Source organism: Martes martes (assembly GCF_963455335.1).
Source record: "Martes martes genome assembly, chromosome: 6".
Lineage (NCBI taxonomy): Eukaryota > Metazoa > Chordata > Mammalia > Carnivora > Mustelidae > Martes > Martes martes.
The window spans coordinates 145,888,793-145,913,146 of NC_137893.1; the positions used below are offsets into that span (position 1 = coordinate 145,888,793).

The following is a 24,354-nucleotide window of genomic DNA, read 5'->3' on the forward strand; positions in this document are numbered from 1 at the left end:
ACTTGGACAGTATTTCAGCTTATTAGCGTCTATATTATAAATGCTGTTGATCTGCAAACTTTTACACAGCATGATACATCTTCAATGTTTTGCTGACATAGTTCAGTGGTAGGTGGCAAGATCATAAGACCGGAATCAGAAGACCCCAGCTCTACCCCCAACAATACCACTTATTAGAACAGGATTAGGTCTCTAAGCCTGGAGTTCCTCATCTCTACAACGCAAATAGTGCTTTATAAATTTGGGAGCAAAGAGCGGAAATTCAATTAACATTTCCTCCCCTTCCTAGAGTTTCCTTTTTATCAGGAATGCTGAAAACCACTAAAGTATATATGTTCTGCCAAAGGGGAATATTCCCTGATCTGCCCAATTTAAGTAAGTGTTGTTAAAATTGTAAGCATTAATACTTGCACTTTTTTTTTTTAAGTTCACTCTGTTATCCCTCGCTTTTATGGACAACCATAGCGTCACTGCCTCCTTTTTTATTATACATGATTTAAAAAGAGGTGAAGAGATTTATACAATATCTGAGAAACCCCACAGGCACAGGACTAGTCGCAGAAACCAGCGACTCCAGCCTCTGGAAGGACAGGGGAGTCAGACGCGGTCCCCACTCCCCGCCCCTCCCCTCGCTAAGCCTCGGCCCCGCCCAGGAAGGTGGGAGGAGGCGGAGGGGAGGACTCGTTCCCGCCCCCAGAGTTTCAGTTTCCTAAAAGGTCCGCAAGACTGGTATATAAAGGGCTGCAGGCAGCGCTTCGGTACTGCAGTGTGACGGTGAACTGTTACCTACCATGTCTGGTCGCGGCAAGGGCGGGAAGGGCCTGGGCAAGGGGGGCGCCAAGCGGCACCGCAAGGTGCTGCGCGACAACATCCAGGGCATCACCAAGCCCGCCATCCGGCGGCTGGCCCGGCGCGGCGGCGTCAAGCGCATCTCCGGCCTCATCTACGAGGAGACCCGCGGGGTGCTCAAGGTGTTCCTGGAGAACGTGATCCGCGACGCCGTCACCTACACGGAGCACGCCAAGCGCAAGACGGTCACGGCCATGGACGTGGTCTACGCGCTCAAGCGCCAGGGCCGCACCCTCTACGGCTTCGGGGGCTGAGCCTGGCCGCAGCTTTCGGGGCTGCAGCCTCACCGCCTTCCCTAAAGGTCCTTTTCAGGGCCACCCACTTGCTCGCAGGAAGAGCTGTTCCGGGCAGACTTACAGCACATTTACTACTTTTCCGGTGTCCTTTCTTTGGACTCGGGACGAGGGTTTCGTTCTCGGGTTTGTGGAGGCAGCGGCGCGGCCGGTGGCAGTTGGCGCCCAGGGGCGGCCACGCTCGGCGGAACCCAGGCGGGGAAGGTGGGTGGCTTGCAGCCGCCAGGCCTGCCTCCCTCCTCAACTCTGGTCTGGCCTTCCCACCTAGAACCTCATTTCTCTCCTCCCTGCCAGACAGGCAAGCAGAAGAAGTGGTCTTCGGACCAAGCTTACTCTGACTCTGAAAATCTGCCCTCCCTACCTAAGACTTGGATTTGTGCCACTGGGTGCTGGAAAAAACGAGCCCTTCAGACACCTATCGATTACTAGGTCCTTGTGTTAAACTTCCAAGTAATCTGGAGTATCTACATCTCAGTCATTCCTTTTTTTTTTTTTTTAAAGCAGATCTTGGGACTGGTCTTTTTTTTTCTAATTTATTTTATTTATTTGACAGATCACAAGTAGGCAGAGAGGAGGAAGCAGGCTCTCCCTGAGCAGAGAGCCCCATGGGCTCGATCCCAGGACCCTGGGATCATGGCCTGAGCAGAAGGAAAAGGCTTAACCCACTGAGCCACCCAGGCGTCCCCATCTTAGTCATTCTTGATTATGTGACTTTTGCACCATTCACTAAAAATACCCTTTCCGTGGTTACCAGCGACCCAATTGGCAAATCCAAAAGAACACTAAGCATCTCTGCTCTGACTGACCCTGTCCATCCCTCCTCCCCTTGCATTCTTCACAGGGTTGTGCGGTGCCTTTCTTCCTGACCCAGTTTATCCATGACTCTTAACTTTGCTTTGGGGACCCTATTCTTGGGATTTTTCCCAATGAACAAACTTGTGTCCTCTTCCCATCAGCCCGAAGATCCTCCTTGAGTCGTCTCTTCCAGACTCTTCCATTGGTGGTGAGACATCCAGGCACCCAGGAAGGAGCTGTGTATCAGCTGAATAGCCCAAGAGGCCATCCCAACCTACTGCTCTTTGTTTAACCTAGTGTATAAGCTCTTAGGCCTAACCACTTTCGGGTGCTTCGTTTTCCTGTGAAGACCCCCACGAGCACATAAAAATATTCAGTAACACGTGTATGCTTTTCTCTTGTTAAACTGTTTTATGTCAACTTCATTCTCAGGCTCAGCCAGACACCCGGAAAGGGTAGAGGGACGTTCTTCCTCTTGCACACGGCCTCCCAGCCCAAGCCTCTGCTCTTGTGACCACAGGTTCCTGCCAGATCTTTGCCTGTATCCCTACCCCCAACCCCCGCCCCCCACTATCCCATCACCTCGCTGCAGAGACTTCAGTGATGTGCACATTTCATTATCCCATCTAGGCAAAACCACGAAAAATGAAAAGCCTTCACTGGTTCTCCTAACATCTGCGGAAGGGAAGAAGGACTCTTATGGAAAAGCAAGTGATTTTGGAAAGATAAATGGGCCCCAAAAGGATAGATGGCAGATGTGAATGTTTTCAACAAAGTCTGTCTAGGTGTGGTACCGACTTCTCATTTCTGGCAAGAGACAAGTGTCGCTCCCTAGGACGAGATGTATGACAACATCCCTTATTTTTGAGAGGATCCGCTTTTTTTTCCAAGATTTTTATTTATATATTTGACAGAGAGATCACAAGTAGGCAGAGAGAGAGGAGGAAGCAGGCTCCCTGGGAGACCGATGTGGGGCTTGAGCCCTGGACATTCAAATGCCTTGAACGCAAAGTTAATCCATATGCTTCATGTATAAGTTCCTATATAAGGTGGCATAGTTTGGGGTGGCAGATCCCGATCCCCTTCCCTTATTTAAGTTTCCTGCTGGAAAACTTCACCTGATTCTCCCAGGCAAACTCAGTGCCTAGGACTTCCTGACATTCCAATACACGTGCTCCATACATGTACCTAACCCAACTTCAGAGTTTCCTATCCAACTGAATAGCTACCACACACTTAAACAGCTCTCCGGATGCCTTGAAGGCGTGGACAGTATCATTTTGACACTCTCAGGACCCAGGTAATTACCAGCACCTAGTACTCACTTAGTAAATATTTGTGCAATGACTAAATGATTCAGTGAAATGGATAAGCTATCAGAGGCCACAAGTAAACCTTTTTTTTTTTTTTTTAGATTTTTAATTTATTTGAGAGACAGAGATCACAAGTAAGCAGAGAGGCAGGCAGAGAGAGAGGAAGGGAAGCAGGTTTCCCGCTGAGCAGAGAGCCCGATGCGGGTGGGATCATGACCCGAGCTGAAGGCAGAGGCTTTAACCCACTGAGCCACCCAGGTGCCCCACAAGTAAACTTTTATTTTTATTTTTTTTTAAAGAATTTATTTGTTTATTTGACAGACAGAGATCACAGGCAGGCAGAGAGGCAAGCAGAGAGAGAGGAGGAAGCAGGCTCCCTGCTGAGCAGAGAGCCCGATGTGGGGCTCGATCCCAGGACCCCGGCATCATGACCTGAGCCGAAGGCAGAGGCTTAACCCACTGAGCCACTCAGGCGCCCCACAAGTAAACTTTTAAATGAATTCCTCTCCTTTAATAATTTTATCTGCTCCCCTAGAACTTTTTCCTCTCTTACCATTTTCCTTGAGACAAATGTCAGGCTTGTGGCTACAAAGGACTATTGCAGACTTTTAGATACAGATTGTAAACTCTCAATTTGTAATAAAAATAATTTAATGAGTCCCAATCTGTATGTCTAAAATAAAGATGCCTCCTGTTTCCTGTTCTCAAAGGTCTTTATTTTAATGTCCACCTTTCAAAGAGGATAATTTTACCCAAAATTTTCTCACAAAAATGCCACTGTCATAGGCTCCTATATAATCAAAGGGAGCCAGATTTCTATCACTATTTAATGGAATAGTCATATGTTGCTATAGAACTCCTAAGCTTTATTTTGCTGGTATGAGTTATAGGAGAAAGAATATAAAAGAGGGATTAGCAGCAATTTGGTGGGGCGTGGGGGGGGCCCATATCTGGTTTAAGTGTGATGCCAAAGAAATTATTTCTTGGGGTGCCTGGGTGGCTCAGTTGGGTGGGTGTCCAATTCTTAATCTCAGCTCGGGTCTTGATCTCAGGGTCATGGGTTCAAGCCCCACATTGGGCTCCACGCTGGGTGTGCAGCCTACTTGAAAAAAAACAAAACAAAAAAACTGTTCCTTTAGTTCTGTAACTAGGGTTGACTTTTTCTACAATGTATGAATTGTATTTACTTTCCTAAACTACAATGTATTTCCTAAAATACAATGTATTCACTTTCCTAAAAATGTATGGTATGGTGTTTTTAGCATATTCACTGATACAGTATGAAAAATAGTTATTGCAACAGAAAATACTTAATCATCCAAGTTAATCCAAATTAACTTACTCTGAGTGAAAATGGTACGTTTATTCAGATTTGTTAAGTGCCCTTCTGAATACAAGATTAAAATTCCGATTTACCTGCATCTGTTGTGGGAAACAAAAGCAGAAGAAAAATGATATTTCCTTACTACTTACGGCCCTTTCACAAGTTCTTAAAACAGGCAGAGTGACCTTCCTTTCTAGGAACTCAGCTGCCTCGATATTAATACTTTACTAAGGGCAAAAGGCAATCTTAGCCTGACCTCCAGGATCTTGTAAGTCCACTTTAACATATAAAAATTTCTTAGGAAAATTCCTTTATCTCTGCCCCCACCCCCGCCAAGATACACGTTGGCAATCATCCTCTAAGCATATGACCCGCTGATATACATCTGAAGAGTCCCATGACTGAGTTTTTACTAAACAGTAATAAATTTCCTAACAACAGCTAGGTCCTAGAAACTCAAGACTTACGCTTCCCTAACCCCCTCCCAACGCGGAAGTATGTAACGAGCCACTCCTTGCAATCCTGGCGCAGATCTTTCTGCCCACAGTCCTGTTCCCATGCTTTAAGAAAATCACCGTTTTGGGCTCTCTGCTCGGCAGGGAGCCTGCTTCCTCCTCTCTCTCTGCCTGCTCCTCTGCCTACTTGTGATCTCTGTCTGTCAAATGAATAAACAAAATCTTAAAAAAAAAAAAATCACTGTTTTTACACCAAAGACATCTCAAGAATTCTTTCTTGGCCATCGGCTTCAAGTCCTGATCTTTCCTACATCATATCCTTTGATGTGGACTTTTTAAAAAATAGTATAATATAATATAAAGAAAATATCAAAACACCATCTCACGTAATAAATGAAAATATCACATCATAAAATTTTAGTTTCAAGTATATATGGTTTGGTTTGGTTTGGTTTTTTACTGCGGAACTTGTAGGACAAAAAGTTTGTAAACTACTGATCTATTTATTCCCTTCATCAGTTTGTGCAGTTCCCAGGTTAGAACAGACTTCACGTGCCCAGGCTTCCCAACAACGGTCAAGCCTCCTTCATGGCTAAAATGGAGCCATGTGGCCTGGCTCTGTGGATCACTGTCCCCTTCGAAAGACTTCTCTTCAGAATTGCAGGATGGGACAGCAGAGACTGGAGCTTCACTTCCGCTGGGAGAGGAGCTGATAGAAGGATCCAGACTTTGGCAATAGCAGCAACCATGGCTTCCAGGGCATCAAGTACACGCTGAGCGGTGGCCTTTGTGACCTCAGCACCTGGAATGATTCCAAGCATGGTTTCAAGTTTTGTACCTGGGAGTCTTCAGGGCTGGTTCCACAGCCCTCCCCAGGACGCGGTCATCTACCCCTTAAAACATCACCTTTCATGTTTGATCAACCAGAGTCAGTCTTTCTTGTTGCAACTAAGCACTTGGAGTTTTTAAAATTTAAAAAAAAAAAAAAAAGGTATTAAATGGATTAAATGGTTTCAAATATGTTCTGGTCGAGTTTGTGTATTTTACGTACTTAAAGTTGCTTCCCAACACCAATGTGTAGGGAAGGCAAAATTATCAGGAGAAAAACAATACAAAGTTTACTTTCCACATGCTCTGGAGTCTTCACAAGAACACGAAGACCCAAAGAAGTGGTTAGGCCTGTGTATGTACAGCCTCGGTTGCGCGAAAAGAGGAAATTATGGACCAGTGACTTGAATGGTAAAGGGTAGCTGAAGGAAGATGAGAGTATTTTAACAAGGTCCATTTTTACAGATCTCTGTCCATCTCCGTTCCCGTCTCTGGTGAGAAGAATGTTCTTTCCTCCCGGGACAGGAAGGGGCACCTTTCCCTTGGGAATTTTATCTCCTGCTTTTTGGAAGGAAACATAAGGAAGGTCAGAGCCCCCTTCTTGCATCTACGTTTTTCAAGTGCCTTTAGATGAAAATAACCAATATTCTGATTTCTGCTTCTTTAGAACACGCTCCTCCTGTTGCCCAGTGTGAGGAGGCTCTCTGTCACCTGTCCTGACCTTGACTGAACAGTGACCTTAGTGCAAGGCGGCGACTCCACAGCACAAAGAGTATGGACGGGCCCCATATCCCAAAGAGTAATTGGAAGCAGGCTGGTGCCCAGGTTTTGGGCTGATGGGAGGGGCCTTCCTCACTCCGGCAACTGCAGGGCCTCCTTCAGAAATTCTTTCCCAAACTCCATGGCATTTAACTACTCACTGTCCCCCTGGATCTTTACTCCAGTGGCTAACCTACTCTTCGACAATATGGCCAGAAGTGACCTGGTCCATGTCCTTGCCCTCCAGCCCACTTCTGTTCAAGGAGTCAGCATGAGGGGAATAAGACACAGGCTTCTGACACACATCATGGGACAGAGTGTCCTCCTGTGTCTGTCCCCTCTCTGCGTGCACACAGATCATTACACTCACCTGTTCAGCCTCTCCCATAATGACACACATCCATTTTCAACGTGTTTTGTCACCTGTTTCATTTCCCCCCATTTTTATTATAAAAATATTCAAACAAAAAAGATAAAAGCTGAGTTGATCAATTATCTTTATAAACAACACTTAAATTCAATAACTGAGCACAATTTACTACTGTTGAGTATATGTCTATGTGCATATACATTTTTTTGCCAAGCCATTTAAAAGTAGATTGGAGACATCATGAGGCTTGAACCCCTAAATATTTCAGTATCTAACTCCTAAGAATAAGGGAATGTTCCACATAATCTTAACATTATCAAACAAAACAAAGAAAAAGAAGAAGAAAAAAGAAAAGAAATTAATTCATAGAATGATTTAATATCCAGTCTGCATTCAAGTTTCCCCACTTGTCTCCAAAATGGCCTTTATAGCTTTATCTATAGATAGCCAGGATCCGATCAACCCATCTTGTTCAGTGCTCTATTACTTGAGTCTCTTTTGATCTTGAACACTCCTCCACCTTTTTGTTATGACTGACCTTTGGGAGAAACCAAACAAATTGTGTTATATAATGTCCCGCCTTCCGGTCTGATGTCTTCCCCATGTGATGGTGTTTAACTGACTCCTTATCCCCTGTACTCTCTGTAAACAGCAGCTTGAGGTATGATTAGGTTCCTACACTTCTGTCCAAGGTGAGGCTCTATATTTATCACGCACAAGGGAAGACTCAGAGGTGGTCGGTTACTTTTAGTGGCGCTAGATTACAACACTTAGCTAATACACGGGGTTGGGGGGATGGAAGGAGTTGGGGGTGGGGAGGAGGAAGGAGGCATTTCTCCCCTTTAAAGATATATTTTTCCTTTGCAAATACCATTGTTTGGAGATACTTGGACATCATTTGAATCTAGTGTTCCCCAGCTTTTTTACAAAAGGTTTTAGCATTGCTAATCTTTGACCATCTCATCAAAAATAGGCTTGACACAGGACAAAACTCTGTGCAACAAATGCATTCAACATGGCGTATGCTAAGGTTTATGCTCATTACTGTTTTTATTCTGAAGTTAACAGATCTGACTAGGCAGAACATAACATGGCTGGGAGACTCCACCACTTACAAACACACACATACAAATGTATACTGAAAAAAATAAAACTTGTAACACTAGAGAAAACACTGTAGCAAACTTAGCTAAACTATAGCTTAGCGTCCTTAGAGAGGCCGAGCGGCGCTCAGAACTGTCGTGTCTGCAGGTGGCCCAAAAGATTCCTCCTCCGCAAACCTGTCTAACCACCCCCCCCGCCCCGTTTCATTACGTGCTGTAGCGATTTCACCACTTCACGCCTGTCGATCCTGAAAAGTGTTCGATGCTACATTCGCAGCAGCTGATACGAACACTGAACAGCATCAGGTGACAGTTGGTGCCCATGAACTTTCAACGTTTTGTACCAAGGCACCCCCAACCCCACAGCAGCACCCAGGGGCAAGTGAGAGATCCTTAGTAGAAAAGCAGACGGCCCTGAAGAGGGTCTTTGGGTGAGAAACCAGGGAACCGGTGAGGAGAGGACAATGCTCAGCCCCCGAAGCCGTAGAGGGTGCGGCCCTGGCGCTTGAGCGCGTAGACCACGTCCATGGCCGTGACCGTCTTGCGCTTGGCGTGCTCCGTGTAGGTGACGGCGTCGCGGATCACGTTCTCCAGGAACACCTTGAGCACCCCGCGGGTCTCCTCGTAGATGAGGCCGGAGATGCGCTTGACGCCGCCGCGCCGGGCCAGCCGCCGGATGGCGGGCTTGGTGATGCCCTGGATGTTGTCGCGCAGCACCTTGCCCAGGCCCTTCCCGCCCTTGCCGCGACCAGGCACAGTAAGTAGTCCCTGGGAATTACAAGCGAAGGACTGTATGGGACTTAATACCAGCCCCCAGCAGTCCCTTTCGTAACAACTGTGCAGAACTCTGTGAAAACTAAAACACCAGAAAAATTAGGAAATCGCTCGGAGTCCTCACCCCGTTTGCTTCTAAGGCCTAAAGTAGACACGGGATAGGGTGACTTACTGGTATTTGGGAAACAAGAGCCTCTAAACACAAGTTTCAGACATGCACAACAAAGAAATGACCTCCTTCGTATATATGTACACGTGTGTGTAACGATTTATCTTTTCCATATATATTCTTGGATCATTGCCACACTGGAGTTTAATCAAGCCCAAACCCCAAGAAGCAAAGGAATTCGTAAATATACGAGCAGCAGGCCAGGCTTCAGGTTTGGGATCAGTGAGTGGCAGCTTTCAAACTGTAACATTGAACCTGTCTGTTGATTTACCTGAGTTTCGGTAGCCTTGCGGTAAGAAGGTACAGCAGCAGTTGGTAAGTGAGTTATTATAAGCAAATGACTGGCATCTAGTTTGTGAACAATAAGTTCGTACTGCCCAGGAATTCTATTCTTAAAAACAAAGTATTTTGGAAGGATTTCAAAACATTTCCAATGTAACACATGTATACGTCCAGTGTGCTTTACCTAACAAATTAAGCATATGTATTTCAACAATGAAGGGTTGCAGAGGAAGAGGATGTAAATTGTCAAAAGTCTGTTCTTCTCATATAGAGGACAGAAGGTGGAGAGCCCTTTTGTGGGCTTAGTGCATGTAACACAAGCAGAGATATCATGAACCCTAAGGAAAAGTATACGTGTTGAGCTAGTTACATGGTAGCTTAGCTTTAAGAAAATATAAATGGTGTCCTTAGAATAAATAGAACTGTCAAATAAGAAATGATTTTTATTGCGTACTTATGATGTTCAAAAAGAGCATGGATTAGCTCAGCCAAGTACCCCATCAAAAAATCTGGAGATTAGGAATATCAAATTCTGAAAGTCCATTTACTTTCGAGGTAGGGGCAACAATATATAAAACATCACGTACCAGCATAAATGAACCAAACGTCAGCCCAATGGACAAGTCACCAGAAGAAGAAAGCAAAAGCCAGAGGAAAGCAAAAAAACTGCTGCTTGGGGGGGGGGGGGGGGATGCAGAAAGCACATTGTTTTCTTAAACAAACCACAGAATCCCAAGCATTGCAAAGTAGCAATCACTAAATAATTGTCACAGCAACTTTTTGTTTGTTTGTTTTACCTTGTTATTTTGCAGTAACTGGATTCACAAGAAGTTGCCACAGTAGAGACTAGATCCCCTTGAACCCATTTCTCTAATGGTCATATCCCATATAACCAGTGCATGTTACAATATCAAAGCCAGGTAATTGATATTGGCAAAATGCTGTTACCTAGACTACCGGTCTTTTCAACTCTCACTGGTTTTACCATACACACATGATTAAATTTTTCTCCTGTTAATCTGTTTTTGTATCACTGTACAGCCAAAGAACCTGCAAGGGTAGAGGAAAACTTTTCCTCCCCAGTAGTCCTTTTTCACTAAGCATGATCCCCTTGAGTCCAGCCCGGTTGTTGTGTGTATCACTAGCCTCCCTTTTGTTGCTGAGTAGCATTTCATGCATGGATGCATGAGAATTTATTTAACCATTCACCCATTGAAAGCTATGAAGCTGTTTCTTAATATTATGGCTATTGCAAACAAAGCTGTTATGAGTTTTCATGTACAACATTTTTGTTTTGTGCCCCCCCCACCCCATTCTTGCCAGTTTTGTTTTGTGTTTCTAGCATTCCACCTTACAGTTACATTTTTTAAAATGCAAAAGTAACACCGTGATGACTGGGGGCCTTATAACCCTCTCAATAGTCACAAAGAAACCACAGGATATGTTGCCATATTATTTGCAAGTTTGTGTCAAGTTTCCAAAATATTGCATTGAGCGACATTTTCAGTTGTTTCCAAAATCTGACTTCTGGGTTCTGTAGCAGGTGATTTATCTCACCAAGAACCTCCAATATTTGTTGAATAAACTGCTAGTATCCTCGTCCTGTGGTTCCTGTCATGGGACTTGGGTTTTCACTGATGTGCAGAGCTGTTCACTTAGTTCCCCCCAATCCTCTAGTGTTTAGTAATCCCCACAACGAGGGATAAACCCTGGGATGAGGCTAGGAGTTCCCACGACTAATGTCTGTGAAACCTGAATGATGTACAGATCCTCCATGGCTCTAGGGTTTTTATAGGATTCTGAATTTGTTGGGAGGAAACATTAGAGCTGTTGCCTCCTTGGTTCTTTGAGGAGTAACAAGGGGTTAGGCACCACTACCTGTGCAAGGGCTGGGTTCTGCCCTAATGACTAACTCCGTTTCTCACACAACGAAGGCGCAGTCACATTCTGCACAACCTTAAGGTTTCATTTATGAGCTGCAACAAGTTCTGAATTCCTGGTGTGAAGATACTCAGCTACTACTCCAGCCCCCACGTTGGGTAGTGGTGCCCTGCCCGTACCGGCTGCTGCCCACCCGCGCTGCTGCTGCTGGTGCGGCTCCAAGCTGAACTCTGAAAACTGCAAAACCCACGCTTGAGGTACCAGATGTCTATTTCCAGGACAGAAGAGCTGACCATTACTACAGGATGTACTGCTCGGTCAAGAAATGGACTGCCACCAAATTGCTCTCGGGGACCACTCCGCATGGGTTCCTGAACACAGGTGTGCACATGCCCCAGCAAACGTTGGCAAACGCTGTAAACCCCTAGGATGCTTTCCAGGTTGCTCGAGGATCCGTTCTTTCTCCTAGGAGAATGAAATGTGGAAATCCATGCCTGGATTCCTGGCAAGTTGCAGTCATGATTACGTTTTATGTATTCATGTGCCTGTCTGAATGTATCAACTGCTGACCTTGCATGCAGGCTGGCCCTGACTAGCTGCGGGACAGGCCTTGACATCATGCTCGGTAGATTTCCTAAACCGGGAGCTGTTGTTTTCAGGACTGGATACATAACTTGCCACTGCATTATTTCATAACTAACCTGAAAGCACTTAAATCCGGCGTTTTAGGAACCCTTTTTAAAATACTCAGCCACATGGACGGCTGCAAGGAAATAACCAAGATTGTTAAAACACGCTCTGCTGCGAACGCAGCGCAATCGGCCTCCGAGGAAACACGGGCTGGTCAAGGGAAGGATCCCATCGTTTGGCGAGGGTTCGGGCAAAGGCCAGAGCAGGGCCGTAGGCAGCCAGCGAGAGCGCACAGGCACACCTTCGCCAACCGAGCAGCCCTGGCCGCCACCCCTAGCAGTCCCACTACACTGGGAGTGGGGGGCGGTAGAGAGTGGGGGGTGCGGGGAGGGCGGAAATCCCACTCGTGCGGCACAGCTCTTCAGGCCGAAATTGTAGGTGGCTCTGAAAAGAGCCTTTGGGTTCAAAGTTGGCGCTCCCCTTCCAGAGACTTAAGCCCTCTCGCCGCGGATGCGGCGCGCCAGCTGGATGTCCTTGGGCATGATGGTGACGCGCTTGGCGTGGATGGCGCAGAGGTTGGTGTCCTCGAAGAGCCCCACGAGGTAGGCCTCGCACGCCTCCTGCAGCGCCATGACGGCCGAGCTCTGGAAGCGCAGGTCGGTCTTGAAGTCCTGCGCGATCTCGCGCACCAGCCGCTGGAACGGCAGCTTGCGGATCAGCAGCTCGGTGGACTTCTGGTAGCGCCGGATCTCGCGCAGGGCCACCGTGCCGGGCCGGTAGCGGTGCGGCTTCTTCACGCCGCCCGTGGCCGGCGCGCTCTTGCGGGCCGCCTTGGTGGCCAGCTGCTTGCGCGGGGCCTTGCCGCCGGTCGACTTGCGCGCCGTCTGCTTCGTGCGAGCCATGCCCAGAGATTGAAGACACGATTTACAACTGAAAGGGCTCTCGTGCAGGCTCCTATTTATAAAGGCAACGTCCTCCTGATTGGTCCGAATCTTCAAATTCCGCGCCGTGAATTAAGTAACTTGGTGAGTCTTGTGATTGGCTACCAGGACTCACTTAAGAAAGTCTTCTGTTGAAATGTGCTTCTTATCTTCTCACTTACAGTTCTCCGTCCCTTATGCAGCCTGTAGTTTGTTTTAGACTACCTTAATCGGTTTTGTTTTAATCCCCTTGTTCGGTATTAAATTTAGGAAGACACACAAATGAAAATGTATAGTTCCTGAGCGGTTTCAGAAGCTCTGCTCTTGGACGTGATTGACCCAGTCCAGTTTCGTCCTTTATCACTTCTCAAAGCTTCTGACCTTGAAGAAACGTTGTATTTTTTGCAGTGGAAACACCCTATCCCATAACTCCGAACGCCACTTCCAGACACCACTTCCAGACGCTGGTTCTAGGGAATAAAAATCGCACCGCTGTTGAAGTGTGACGATCCTCTGAGCCTTAAACCTCAAATTTTGCCGACTTTGATCAAACTGGGAATGCCATGGCATAACTTTGAAAATATTCAGCTAATTTTTGTGTTCTCTTTCCTGCATTGAGTATCCGGGTAACTGCAATTTGGCGGGAAAAGAGGGTCATAAATTTATAGCAGACTTTTGTCTCTTTAGACTGGGACTTGGGAAGACACAAGGCTCATAAATAGTTAACATTGACGAGACACTAAACTTCGGCTGTTTTGAAAACACTTTTTTCTAATAGAGAAAAGAGTCTAAAGTTGCAGCCACATAAACAGCCAATCAGAAAGGAGACAGGAAGTCTCCTTATTTGCGTAAGGCATTTCTACTGGCTGATTTGCTCCAATCAGACATTAAGGCAGATTAAGTCTCTATTTGCATACAAGCCATATAAAAGTAGGCAACCCGGCTCCCAGCTTTCACTCTAGTAGGTTTTGGCGTCTGATCTTCATCATGCCTGAACCAGCCAAGTCGGCCCCGGCCCCGAAGAAGGGCTCCAAGAAGGCGGTGACCAAGGCGCAGAAGAAGGACGGCAAGAAGCGCAAACGCAGCCGCAAGGAGAGCTACTCGGTGTACGTGTACAAGGTGCTGAAGCAGGTGCACCCCGACACGGGCATCTCGTCCAAGGCCATGGGCATCATGAACTCGTTCGTCAACGACATCTTCGAGCGCATCGCGGGCGAGGCGTCCCGCCTGGCGCACTACAACAAGCGCTCGACCATCACGTCCAGGGAGATCCAGACGGCCGTGCGCCTGCTGCTGCCCGGGGAGCTGGCCAAGCACGCCGTGTCCGAGGGCACCAAGGCCGTCACCAAGTACACCAGCTCCAAGTGAACCCGCCAAGTAAGCCTCTTAGTATCCAACCCCAAAGGCTCTTTTCAGAGCCACTCACTCTTTCAGCTTAAAGAGCTTTAATACTGAACTGTTTTCGTACTAAGGAAAAGCTGTGACCCAAGTTAAAATTTCTATCTCTTATATTCCCATCTTTGTTTTCTCAGTAGCTTTTCTTACTAGGGCAGAGATGGCTTTAGCAAACGCAGGAAAAAAAAATCAAAAAACAACTTGCTTTGAAGATAAGGTAGTTTCAGTTGCTGAACTTTGGTTTAGAATCTCAGAAAATGAAATTCATCCAAGCCAGAGTTTTCTTCAGGGCTTGTAGCTGTGAAAGTTTTGAGTAGTCGCTACAAGTTGAATATATATTGGGCATCCTCTATAGACAAGCTTGTCTAGAGAGCATGCCGTGCTCGCTGGGTCTGTGTGAAACCTATTCAGTGGAAAACAGGAACATGTATACCTGAAAGTGTGAGAAACTAACTTTCTAGTAAATGGAAGTGGTTGAGGGGGAAACTTTACTGAAAAGAAAGGATGTCTTTTGAAGGATAACTCACTCAAAACTAGCTATTATTCTGCAAGTAATAGAGGCATTCAGGCTTCTTTGGGAAAGGTTAAACAGGACTTGGAGGAAGGAGAAGGGAAAGATGCAGCAGCAAACAGCCTGGGACAGTACCTCTCTTATTTGGGGTAATGTCTGGCTGTCAACGCAGAAGCCAGGCATGGGTAGTCTCCCCTTAAGAGGCTTGATAGGAACCATTAGCCAGAATATAATGTCAGCTATAGATTTATAAATTACCCTGAGATTAAACTCAACCACGATACTTTAGTTACTGTCCTCACTTTTGACAAGTCCACCCTTCTAGACACTTCCCTGTTGGGTCACGGAGTTTGGGGCAGGGAGGACGGTGGTTAGTACAGAGTATTCTAGAATCATATATCAAATTCCTCCCCAAATGATGTGTCAAGTGGAAGGACGAGGACTCTGGATTGATTCCCTCATGTATTGGAGCCTATTAAGTTTCAGAAAGTGACAGGTACTTGGGAAAGATCAGTGAGCAGGATAGAAACAATCCTTGACCTCACAGGGCTCCCTGTCTAGAATGGACATTTTAGCAACCGCACAGACTAACAGAAGGGGCAAGCCTCTGTCTGAAGATCACTTTAGCATTGCCAAAGCTGAATGGATTTAATCTTGAAAAGCAATTCTGGAAGGAAGGTGGAGTAAGAGACAATGATAAGGAAAAAGGAGACAGCAAGAGAGAGGAGAATCGATGTGCAGAAAAAGACACCCAGAGTTTGTATTTACGGACTATAGTTAACCGCAGGGGCTATACAGTTACACTTTCATCTAGCCATGTCTCATCTTTGGTTCATGAGGATTTTGAGAAGTCCTAGTGGCATGCCTTACTAAAATACAGGATCTGATCTTGCTGAAATGCAGAAAGGAATGCTAGCATAGCAAATCTGGTCCATTGGTCCTCTTAAGGACTGTATTTTATGTACCCCTATGAGTTAGTAGTAGATACTCTTGGAAGTTACTGGTTAAACTAGATAAAAGTCTGTTTCTCACATACAGATACATAGCTCAGGCCTGGAATGGGGCCCCGCTCTCCTGAGGGAATTCCCCTCCCTGTGTGTAATGTGTGTTTGCTCTATTATTTGAGAATAGTCTCATACATTCTGCTATTAAATTCTGCTACTGAGGACCAAGACAAGATCAAAAATTGGATGGATGAAACTCACAAGAAATGTTAAGTGGTGATTCCTAAGTTAAACACTTCTAAGAAGTGTTAAAAAGGTAAGCGAGGAATTTTATGAGATGTAGACGATAATTCAAAAGCTGTATTTACCAAAAATCATAATTTAGTAGCCCAGAAGTCATGTGACACATGGGAAAAGAAAGCAGAGCTCATGCGCTACACGTAGATAGGAAGAGAGGAAAGGACCGAGAAGTGCCAAGGATTTGTGAGACACCAAATACCGATGAGGCAGTCAGGATTTATGTAGTCTTAAATTGTCCACCCATGTTCCACCCACCCACATGAGCCTCCTTTGTCCTCTGCAGACAACACCCACATCAAATGTATGGCTGCCTGGGATGTCCCTGTCAGCCTACACGGGAGGTCATGTGCCTCAAAAATGGCGTGCCTCGTAGTGTGTTTGACGACACTACACACTAGTCTAGCACACAAGTAATTTCCTACTTTAGTCTAAGATGTCCACTCCAGTTCCAGCTATCTTGTTCATATCCCATCCTGAAGGAAGGAGAAAAGGATAGGAAGACAGCCCCACCATTGACTGAAATCCTGAGAATGGTGGAACACCGCCTTTGCTAATGCACCGTTGGCCACAAATAGTCAATGGCCACACCAGCCACAAAACTTGGGGAGTTCGATTAGTATCTAAGAAAGGAAAATCCGTTTCAGGAGACAACTACTTATCTGGAACTAAGTAGGTAATTCCTGCTTAAGTAGGTAATTATAAATTATAAACATTATAAATAAGACAAGAGGGAAACTGATGAGTTCGTACATCTACAGGAGGACACTGGGGCTTCATTGTGCAACACAAATGAATTCTAAATATTGGCAGTACTTGTTTCAGTTAAGAAGAAAATAAAACGATACAACTCTAGTTAGAATCACATTTTCTGTTTCAGAAGCAGAGTGCCCAACGCTATTGGGAATCCCAGTCAAGCTAGAGGCACTCAGCGCAAGTCTTGGGAGATCAAGAAAACATGTTGGAAAGTGGAGGAAGGCCTCCACGGTCAGATTCGTGAAAAAGATCAGGCTGAGTTTGGAGTCCAGTGGCAGCCCACTGGTTTTAATGTACATTCCCAGTCCAACCATCCAGTATACAAATTCAAGTCCTCCCTGCCTCAGTCCTGGCTTTTATGCTCTTTTATCTTAGTGGATTTTCTCAACTCCTTCGACTCATTTTGTCAACTCATTCTTTATGTGTCAAACCTCCTGTAAGAGTCAGTGTTGCCTTTGTGCTAAAAGCTCTGCTCTCGCATTTTGAGAAACCCTGACATGTTCCTCGGAACCTCCCATGTCTGAAATGCCTACCTCACTCAACTGGACGTATATCATTCAATCAAAGCACAAGGGTGAACCAGGCCTGGTCTTTGTTATCTAGCACATGAAATCTTATCTCGTAGAGGACATGATAAGGTACACAACTACAGAACAGCAATAAGACACGCTTAATATTGGAGGGATTTGAGGCCCACTACTTGGGCTGAAATTTACCAGCTGGGTGACCTTAGGCATTGTGAAGAACCACTCTGTTTCTGTGTTCTTCCTTCTGAAAAATGATGACAGTGATTATTTGGAACCTCAGATCTCTTACTTTTTATTTTAAATAAATTATCACACAATTAATACTCTTTTCCTTAATAACTGTTGTCTTTCAAACTATACAAGACTCAATCTCACAAAACAAACAGGGTTGATGGGGGAAGGGGGGAGGGAGAGGGTGGTGGGGTTATGGACTTGGGGAGGGTATGTGCTATGGTGAGTGCTGTGAAGTGTGTAAACCTGGCGATTCACAGACTTGTACCCCTGGGGCTAATAATACATTATATGTTAATTAAAAAACTTAAAAATTACCAAAAAAAAAACTGCTATCTTTGAATCAGGCTGGCGGTCCTCCAGGAGATTAACATTCCTTTTTTCCTTCCCTTGCCTCTTGGATCGCCATCCAAGTTAGGTGTGCTCAGGAGCCTGGACTCACACTTTTTAAAAACACTAAAAACATGTGAAGCAATACTGAATTTACCTAGCAACTCCAGCTTGAGAAAACAGAAGACGACCCGGTTCTATCTAGTTGTCTATCAGACCGCTGAGTATGCCCCCAAACTAGGATCTGTTTAGTCATCACTGTAACTTCTCCGTGGAAGGATCCTCTCAAAGGTGTGTGCAGACCTGTCTCCCTCCCAGGCGTTCTGCCCCTGCTCCGGGGCATCTGAGTGGTGAAGTCTTCCCCACCCACCTTATTTAAAACTACAAGCCTCCACCACCTATGGCTCCCACTCCCCCGCAGTCCTTAATCTTCTTGGCCTGTTTTCTTAATCTCTTCAATCTCTTTCCTACCAAAATACTGTATTTGTTGATTTTTGTTTATTTCCGGTCTCCCACAGCGAGAACATCTGTGAGCTCCACACAGGGAACTTGCCCCACGTTCCTCACTGCTCTATTTCCAGCCCCTAGAACAATGTGGGACAAACTGGGTCGTCTTCTGTTTTCTCAAGCTGGAGTTGCTAGGTAACAAAACTTTTTGGTTGGATGGATGGAGTAAAATTAAACCATGCAGGTAACAAAAAATGGTCCTCCATTCTCTAGCAGCAGAGATAATAATTCCATGACTGAATTATTCAAATGAGCCCCTGTGTGAAGGAGTTCCCCTCACTATGCTTCTTCGACACTGTATTTGGGCCACTAATGGCCCCTAACCCACAGAGTTATTGGGTGGATGAAATAAAATGATCAATGTAGGCACCAAAGCACACTTTTGAACTAATGAAGTCACAGCTCTTTTATCTACACAATTTCCACAGCAGGTTTCATTAACACCCCTCTTGGGCAAATGATGTAACAGAAACAGCTGTTACCCAGAGCTCGAAGCTGGCCATCGGAGGCCTTGGATTCCCCCAGAAACACCGCTGCTGGCGGCCCCAGTGTAGTACAGGTGGGGAGCTCACCCCGGGTTCTGACCCAAGAACCTCTTGCCTAGACCCTGAAGACATTTGCATTTGTAATCCTGAATTTGCAATCCGAATAAATGGAGTCTGTTGCCTGAGGGTAAACATTTTGCCTGTGGCAAGACAAACAAACAAACTAGTGAATTTGAAAGACCGGGATATGAATTGCATTTAACCCCTAACTTTCAGAGATTTTCCCTTTTCTAACTATAAAATGCTCAAGGTCAGCTTCTATTTTCAAGGTCTGGATTGCACAAAGCAGGAAGAAAACTGGGGCCTAATTTTTGTACTGGAGCCCAATGGAGACTACCTAAAGCAGAACCTGCTTATATGAGAAACAGACACAGAAAGTCCTGTGTTCCACTCCTCTCAAGACCTTACATGTCGGAGCTAACGTCTACAAGCCCCTACTTGATCGTCTTCCCTTTGTTTCTCTGCCTTCATCTCCTCCAACTGTGCCCTGCCCATTGCAGGAAGCCTCTGGGCAGCTCAGCAACCCTCCCCCCCCCTTTTTTTTTTAAGGTTTTGGGTTTTTTAAAGATTTTATTTATTTATTTGACACAGAGAGAGAGATCACAAGTAGGCAGAAAAGCATGCAGAGAGGTGGGGGAAAGCAGGTTCCCTGCTGAGCAGAGAGCCCGATGCGGGGCTCCATCCAGAACCCTGAGATCATGACCTGAGCCGAAGGCAGAGGCTTAACCTACTGAGCCACCCAGGGTCTCCACATCTTTCAAGTCTGAGTTTCCACTGATTCCGGATCTTCTTAGTGTCATCTGCACAGGTGGCCTTATCTAAGTCTCAGCTCCCCATGACACACCTTATTGTAGCTTTATTTTTCTCCTACTTACCGTTTAACATACTACACGTGGCATCTATCTGATGTATCGTCCCTCCTAGACTCACATGTAAATTCCACAAGGGCAAAGGATTCTGTCTGGATGGTTCTGAGTATATTCCCAAAGCACAGAAAATCATCTGACACATTACAAACTCTCAACAAAGATATGTGGAGTAAAAACAATTTTTAAATTCACCCATGTTAAGAAATATTTGTTGGGGGAATCGTCATGGCATAATGAGGTTTTAAAATGGTGGACATGTTTTAAAGTATTGAGAGCGAAAATGATACCATTTCCCTTACGATGATCAAGGCAGTGGGCGGAAGAGATACAGATAAAACATCTGGCTAGTGTTGGTGATGTAGAAACTGGGTGCGGGTACACAGAGTTTATGAAGCTAATATTTCTGCTTTCTTAATATTGTGAAATGTCACATAATAAAAAAGTTTTTTAAAAAAATGAAAAGATTAGCTAGGGGGGGAAAAAAAAAGACAAATCGATTAATAAATAATGGCCATGGAGAAAAACCAGGTGAATAAGCAAACAGCACTTTGTGTCCAATGGGAAGATAGACAGGTCTCCACAGGTTGTCTGCCAGGAAGTCCAGAAGGTTCCTCTTTGTAGCATCCCTTAAAACCTGGCATTGCCAATCGCCCAAAGCAGATGTCATCATAGACTCACATAGAGTCTATACATAGTCTATATACAGAGCCCCGTCCGAAGAAATTGCTAAAAAGCCAGATATTGTTTGATTCGTTGCAGAGATTAACAGTCCTCAAGCAGGCCAGAAAATCATCTTTTGGAGAGCATGACATTCTCTCTGAAAGCAAGCTAAAGAAAGCCTCCTTCTGTAGATAAATCCTTGCTAAACCTGGAGTCAAATCCAACAGGAGCTGAGCACATGATTACAATTTATATAGCATCTGTTCTCGACCCTAGCAACCTATTGAAAGCACCTGAGTTTTGATTACTTTTGCCTGGGATCACCCCCAGACTACAATTAAAATGCTACTGATTGGACCCCAGGTAAAGATATTTTTTATAAAACATCCAATGGTCTGTAATGTGCACTCAATATTGAGATCACTGATCTGTATTAAATCAAACTATCTTCCCAAGTTCTTCTTATGTGCAACTGACTTAGAGAACATTTAATTCCGATATAAATAAACATGCTATTTACAAATGCTCATTCCTGGTGCGAGTTCACAGTTGCTTTCTTGATGAGGCCAAAAATATTTTTTAAAATGGGATTCTTCACTAGTGTTAGTGTCAAACACATGAGGTGAATTTGGTACAGTGTAGATCCTGATTAGCCCCGTGGAGGGGAGCAGGGGGTTTTCTGATGATCCTCATCTCTAGCAAGCTGATGTCCAAGTCACTGTGGTTAGACACTTGATGGGTCAGAGTGTAAAAGCCATCATGACTGTCTTGGGCTCTGCTCCCAGTAAGCTCATTAGAAATTCTCAATCTTTAAGTCAACTACCAGCCTGCTTTCTTGCATATAAAGGGTTATGTTAAAGGAAAGCCCAAACTTTCACTTTTAAGTATAGAGATGGGAATTGAGCAAATTGGCTTCAGGCGTGAAAAGACAACCAAACATGACCACATACATAGCTCTTTTCAGCTGTCATAGTCCAAACTTGTGGGAACTCACCCTTGCAAGGAGCAGTAGCAAACCAACAGCGACCTTCAACCTCTTGTGGATAAAGAACCTCACCTTCCACCTGTGCCCGGAGAAGCTTAGAACTACCTACACTAGCATACAGCCTAAAAGTGGATACTCCCCCTCCCAAGTCAAAGCGACTCTCAGGCTACCAGATGCGATTTACATAGCATTTCTTCAGTCAGAAGATACATTACCATCTGCCCGGTAAGCTTGAAGGGCCAAGGGATGGAGACAGCTCAGGAGTTTGCAATTCTGGAAACAAACGCCACCTGCCAAGTCTAAGTATCGGGAACCAACTCCAAAGATAACCTCAAAAGGCATTTAAAACCTCGACCGTTCGCAGTCATTATTACAGCCGTCTTAGACAAGTGGGTGGCTCTTAGAAGAGCCTTTGAGTTAATGGGGCCAAGGGTGGGAAAGCTTTACGCCCTCTCGCCGCGGATGCGGCGCGCCAGCTGGATGTCCTTGGGCATGATGGTGACGCGCTTGGCGTGGATGGCGCAGAGGTTGGTGTCCTCGAAGAGCCCCACGAGGTAGGCCTCGCACGCCTCCTGCAGCGCCATGACGGCCGAGCTCTGGAAGCGCAGGTCGGTCTTGAAGTCCTGCGCGATCTCGCGCACCAGCCGCTGGAACGGCAGCTTGCGGATCAGCAGCTCGGTGGACTTCTGGTAGCGCCGGATCTCGCGCAGGGCCACCGTGCCGGGCCGGTAGCGGTGCGGCTTCTTCACGCCGCCCGTGGCCGGCGCGCTCTTGCGGGCCGCCTTGGTGGCCAGCTGCTTGCGCGGGGCCTTGCCGCCGGTCGACTTGCGCGCCGTCTGCTTCGTGCGGGCCATCTCACCGGGAGCTCAGAAATAAAGCTAAACTGACGAGTAAGGCTGAAGACGTTACCGTTATATAGACTCAGAAACCTTCCGATTGGTCTTGCATTTTTCAAAAGTCCCGCGCAATAAAACCATTGGCTAAAGAGGGAACGATGTGATTGGTGAATTACTACCAGACTCCGATTGGATGAATTAGTCAACATTCCAATCTCCGTCTTTATTGTAGTCCGCGATCCGAGAAGTTAGCTTCATATTCTGCTTCATCTCAAATTCTAAACAAGAAATCACCTGGGGATCGGAGAAGATGCCAATTCTGGGGGTCTACGTAATGGGGCCTAAGATTCGGAGGGCAACGCTTTCAGAACAAACATGTATTTTTGTTTTCTTAGATGGTTACTTTTACTGAACTGAACCTTGAGTGGCCTGGACTGACCCTTCCTATCTCCACTCTGGGAAACCACAGGTAAAACGCCTAGCGGATGCACCAGTGTGCAAAAAATGGTGACCGACTCCCGTACGGGGGCTAATTAAGCTTCATCCAATTCCTCCTTGAAACAGCTCGCGCCGATTTCTGGTCCTACAGCTCTGCTTTTAATGGTTAAGCCAATCCAGGCTAGCACCCCTTCCACAGCGGTTCACTTAATTAACTACCCCCTTTCTTCTCGCTTCCCTAAGTCTACATGTCTTGCTAAACACCACTCAGGGAGCACGAAGTCAAACTGTCCATCTAGGGACAAGGTTTTGTAAACGTTAACATCACTGTAACTAGCTTCCCTTCAGTTATATTAAACCCTTGCTTGCATACTAAGGAAGTCCCCTTTTCCTGGGCCACAAAGTAGGGTTAGACAGCCAAAGTAAACTGCAGTAAGTAAACTGTCGTTGCCGCACCCAAACTATAACCGTTTAGGGCCTACATAATAGAGAAGCAAGACTTAGATTTGGCTACAAGCTTTTTTGTGAAAATGTGGACGGCTCTGAAAAGAGCCTTTGGGTGAGAAAGGTTTTAACTGGACACACCAGTATACAAGTAGATTCACTTGCCCTTGGCCTTGTGGTGGCTCTCGGTCTTCTTGGGCAGCAGCACGGCCTGGATGTTGGGCAGGACGCCGCCCTGCGCGATGGTGACGCGGCCCAGCAGCTTGTTGAGCTCCTCGTCGTTGCGGATGGCCAGCTGCAGGTGGCGCGGGATGATGCGCGTCTTCTTGTTGTCGCGCGCCGCGTTGCCCGCCAGCTCCAGGATCTCGGCCGTCAGGTACTCGAGCACGGCCGCCAGGTACACCGGCGCGCCGGCCCCGACCCGCTCCGCGTAATTACCCTTGCGCAGCAGGCGGTGCACGCGGCCCACCGGGAACTGCAGACCCGCCCGCGACGAGCGCGTCTTGGCCTTGGCGCGCGCCTTGCCGCCCTGCTTCCCACGTCCGGACATATTCAGCACAACAACAACGCAGCAAAAAGCAAGCGAAAACCAGCGCCTCAAGAGGCCAGAAGCTAGACTATTATAGTCTGTGGCGGTTTGGTAAAGCAGCCTATGCCGTGCGCCCAACACAAACTCCAGCCACTCAAAAGGCCCATCCAAATCAACCCGCCTCCTAATTTACATAGGGCGTTTACGGTTGCCAGGTCAATTTACTTAAAGTTGGAAATATGGGGGAAGAGCCAATGAGAGTTTAGAATAATCAAGGAGCCTATCAGGGGTTAGGCTATTTCAGAAGCCAATCAGAAAGCCCAATTCTGCAATCCCTAATTTGCATACGCACCAAATAAATAAGAGGGCGCTGGGCCGTGGGCGTGTATCTTTCGTTTTCTGGTAGAGTTGTTATATCAGTGCTATGCCTGAACCCGCTAAGTCGGCGCCGGCCCCGAAAAAGGGCTCCAAAAAGGCGGTGACCAAGGCACAGAAGAAGGACGGCAAGAAGCGCAAACGCAGCCGCAAGGAGAGCTACTCGGTGTACGTGTACAAGGTGCTGAAGCAGGTGCACCCCGACACGGGCATCTCGTCCAAGGCCATGGGCATCATGAACTCGTTCGTCAACGACATCTTCGAGCGCATCGCGGGCGAGGCGTCCCGCCTGGCGCACTACAACAAGCGCTCGACCATCACGTCCAGGGAGATCCAGACGGCCGTGCGCCTGCTGCTGCCCGGGGAGCTGGCCAAGCACGCCGTGTCCGAGGGCACCAAGGCCGTCACCAAGTACACCAGCTCCAAGTGA

General features: G+C 46.4%; 6 protein-coding genes across 6 annotated transcripts; 3 read left to right on the top strand and 3 right to left on the bottom strand.

Moving 5' to 3' along the window:
• Positions 1-791: 791 nt before the first annotated feature.
• LOC308343990 (histone H4) lies at positions 792-1,103 on the top strand (the record flags this gene model as incomplete). The annotated part of the gene is made up of 1 exon (XM_080805276.1): positions 792-1,103. One exon carries the CDS (start codon positions 792-794, stop codon positions 1,101-1,103), a length of 312 nt encoding a protein of 103 aa, XP_080661402.1.
• Positions 1,104-12,316: 11,213 nt separating this feature from the next.
• On the bottom strand, positions 12,317-12,727 carry LOC308344711 (histone H3.1; the record flags this gene model as incomplete). Its single annotated transcript, XM_080806457.1, has 1 exon — positions 12,317-12,727. One exon carries the CDS (start codon positions 12,725-12,727, stop codon positions 12,317-12,319), a length of 411 nt encoding a protein of 136 aa, XP_080662583.1.
• Positions 12,728-13,706: 979 nt separating this feature from the next.
• Positions 13,707-17,489, top strand: LOC308344771 (histone H2B type 1-C/E/F/G/I). Its single transcript, XM_080806538.1, has one exon. It carries the CDS (start codon positions 13,733-13,735, stop codon positions 14,111-14,113), a length of 381 nt encoding a protein of 126 aa, XP_080662664.1. The 5' UTR covers positions 13,707-13,732; the 3' UTR covers positions 14,114-17,489.
• Positions 17,490-21,745: 4,256 nt separating this feature from the next.
• Positions 21,746-22,156, bottom strand: LOC308344801 (histone H3.1; the record flags this gene model as incomplete). Its single annotated transcript, XM_080806604.1, has 1 exon — positions 21,746-22,156. One exon carries the CDS (start codon positions 22,154-22,156, stop codon positions 21,746-21,748), a length of 411 nt encoding a protein of 136 aa, XP_080662730.1.
• Positions 22,157-23,177: 1,021 nt separating this feature from the next.
• On the bottom strand, positions 23,178-23,570 carry LOC308344840 (histone H2A type 1-E; the record flags this gene model as incomplete). The annotated part of the gene is made up of 1 exon (XM_080806654.1): positions 23,178-23,570. The coding sequence occupies one exon, from the start codon at positions 23,568-23,570 to the stop codon at positions 23,178-23,180; it is 393 nt and encodes a 130-aa protein (XP_080662780.1).
• A 403-nt stretch (positions 23,571-23,973) lies between these two features.
• LOC308344976 (histone H2B type 1-C/E/F/G/I) lies at positions 23,974-24,354 on the top strand (the record flags this gene model as incomplete). The annotated part of the gene is made up of 1 exon (XM_080806870.1): positions 23,974-24,354. One exon carries the CDS (start codon positions 23,974-23,976, stop codon positions 24,352-24,354), a length of 381 nt encoding a protein of 126 aa, XP_080662996.1.

Coding starts and splice junctions, on each gene's coding strand:
- LOC308344771 (XM_080806538.1), top strand. CDS start 13,733: ATGCCTGAACCAGCCAAGTCGGCCCCGGCCCCGAAGAAGGGCTCCAAG.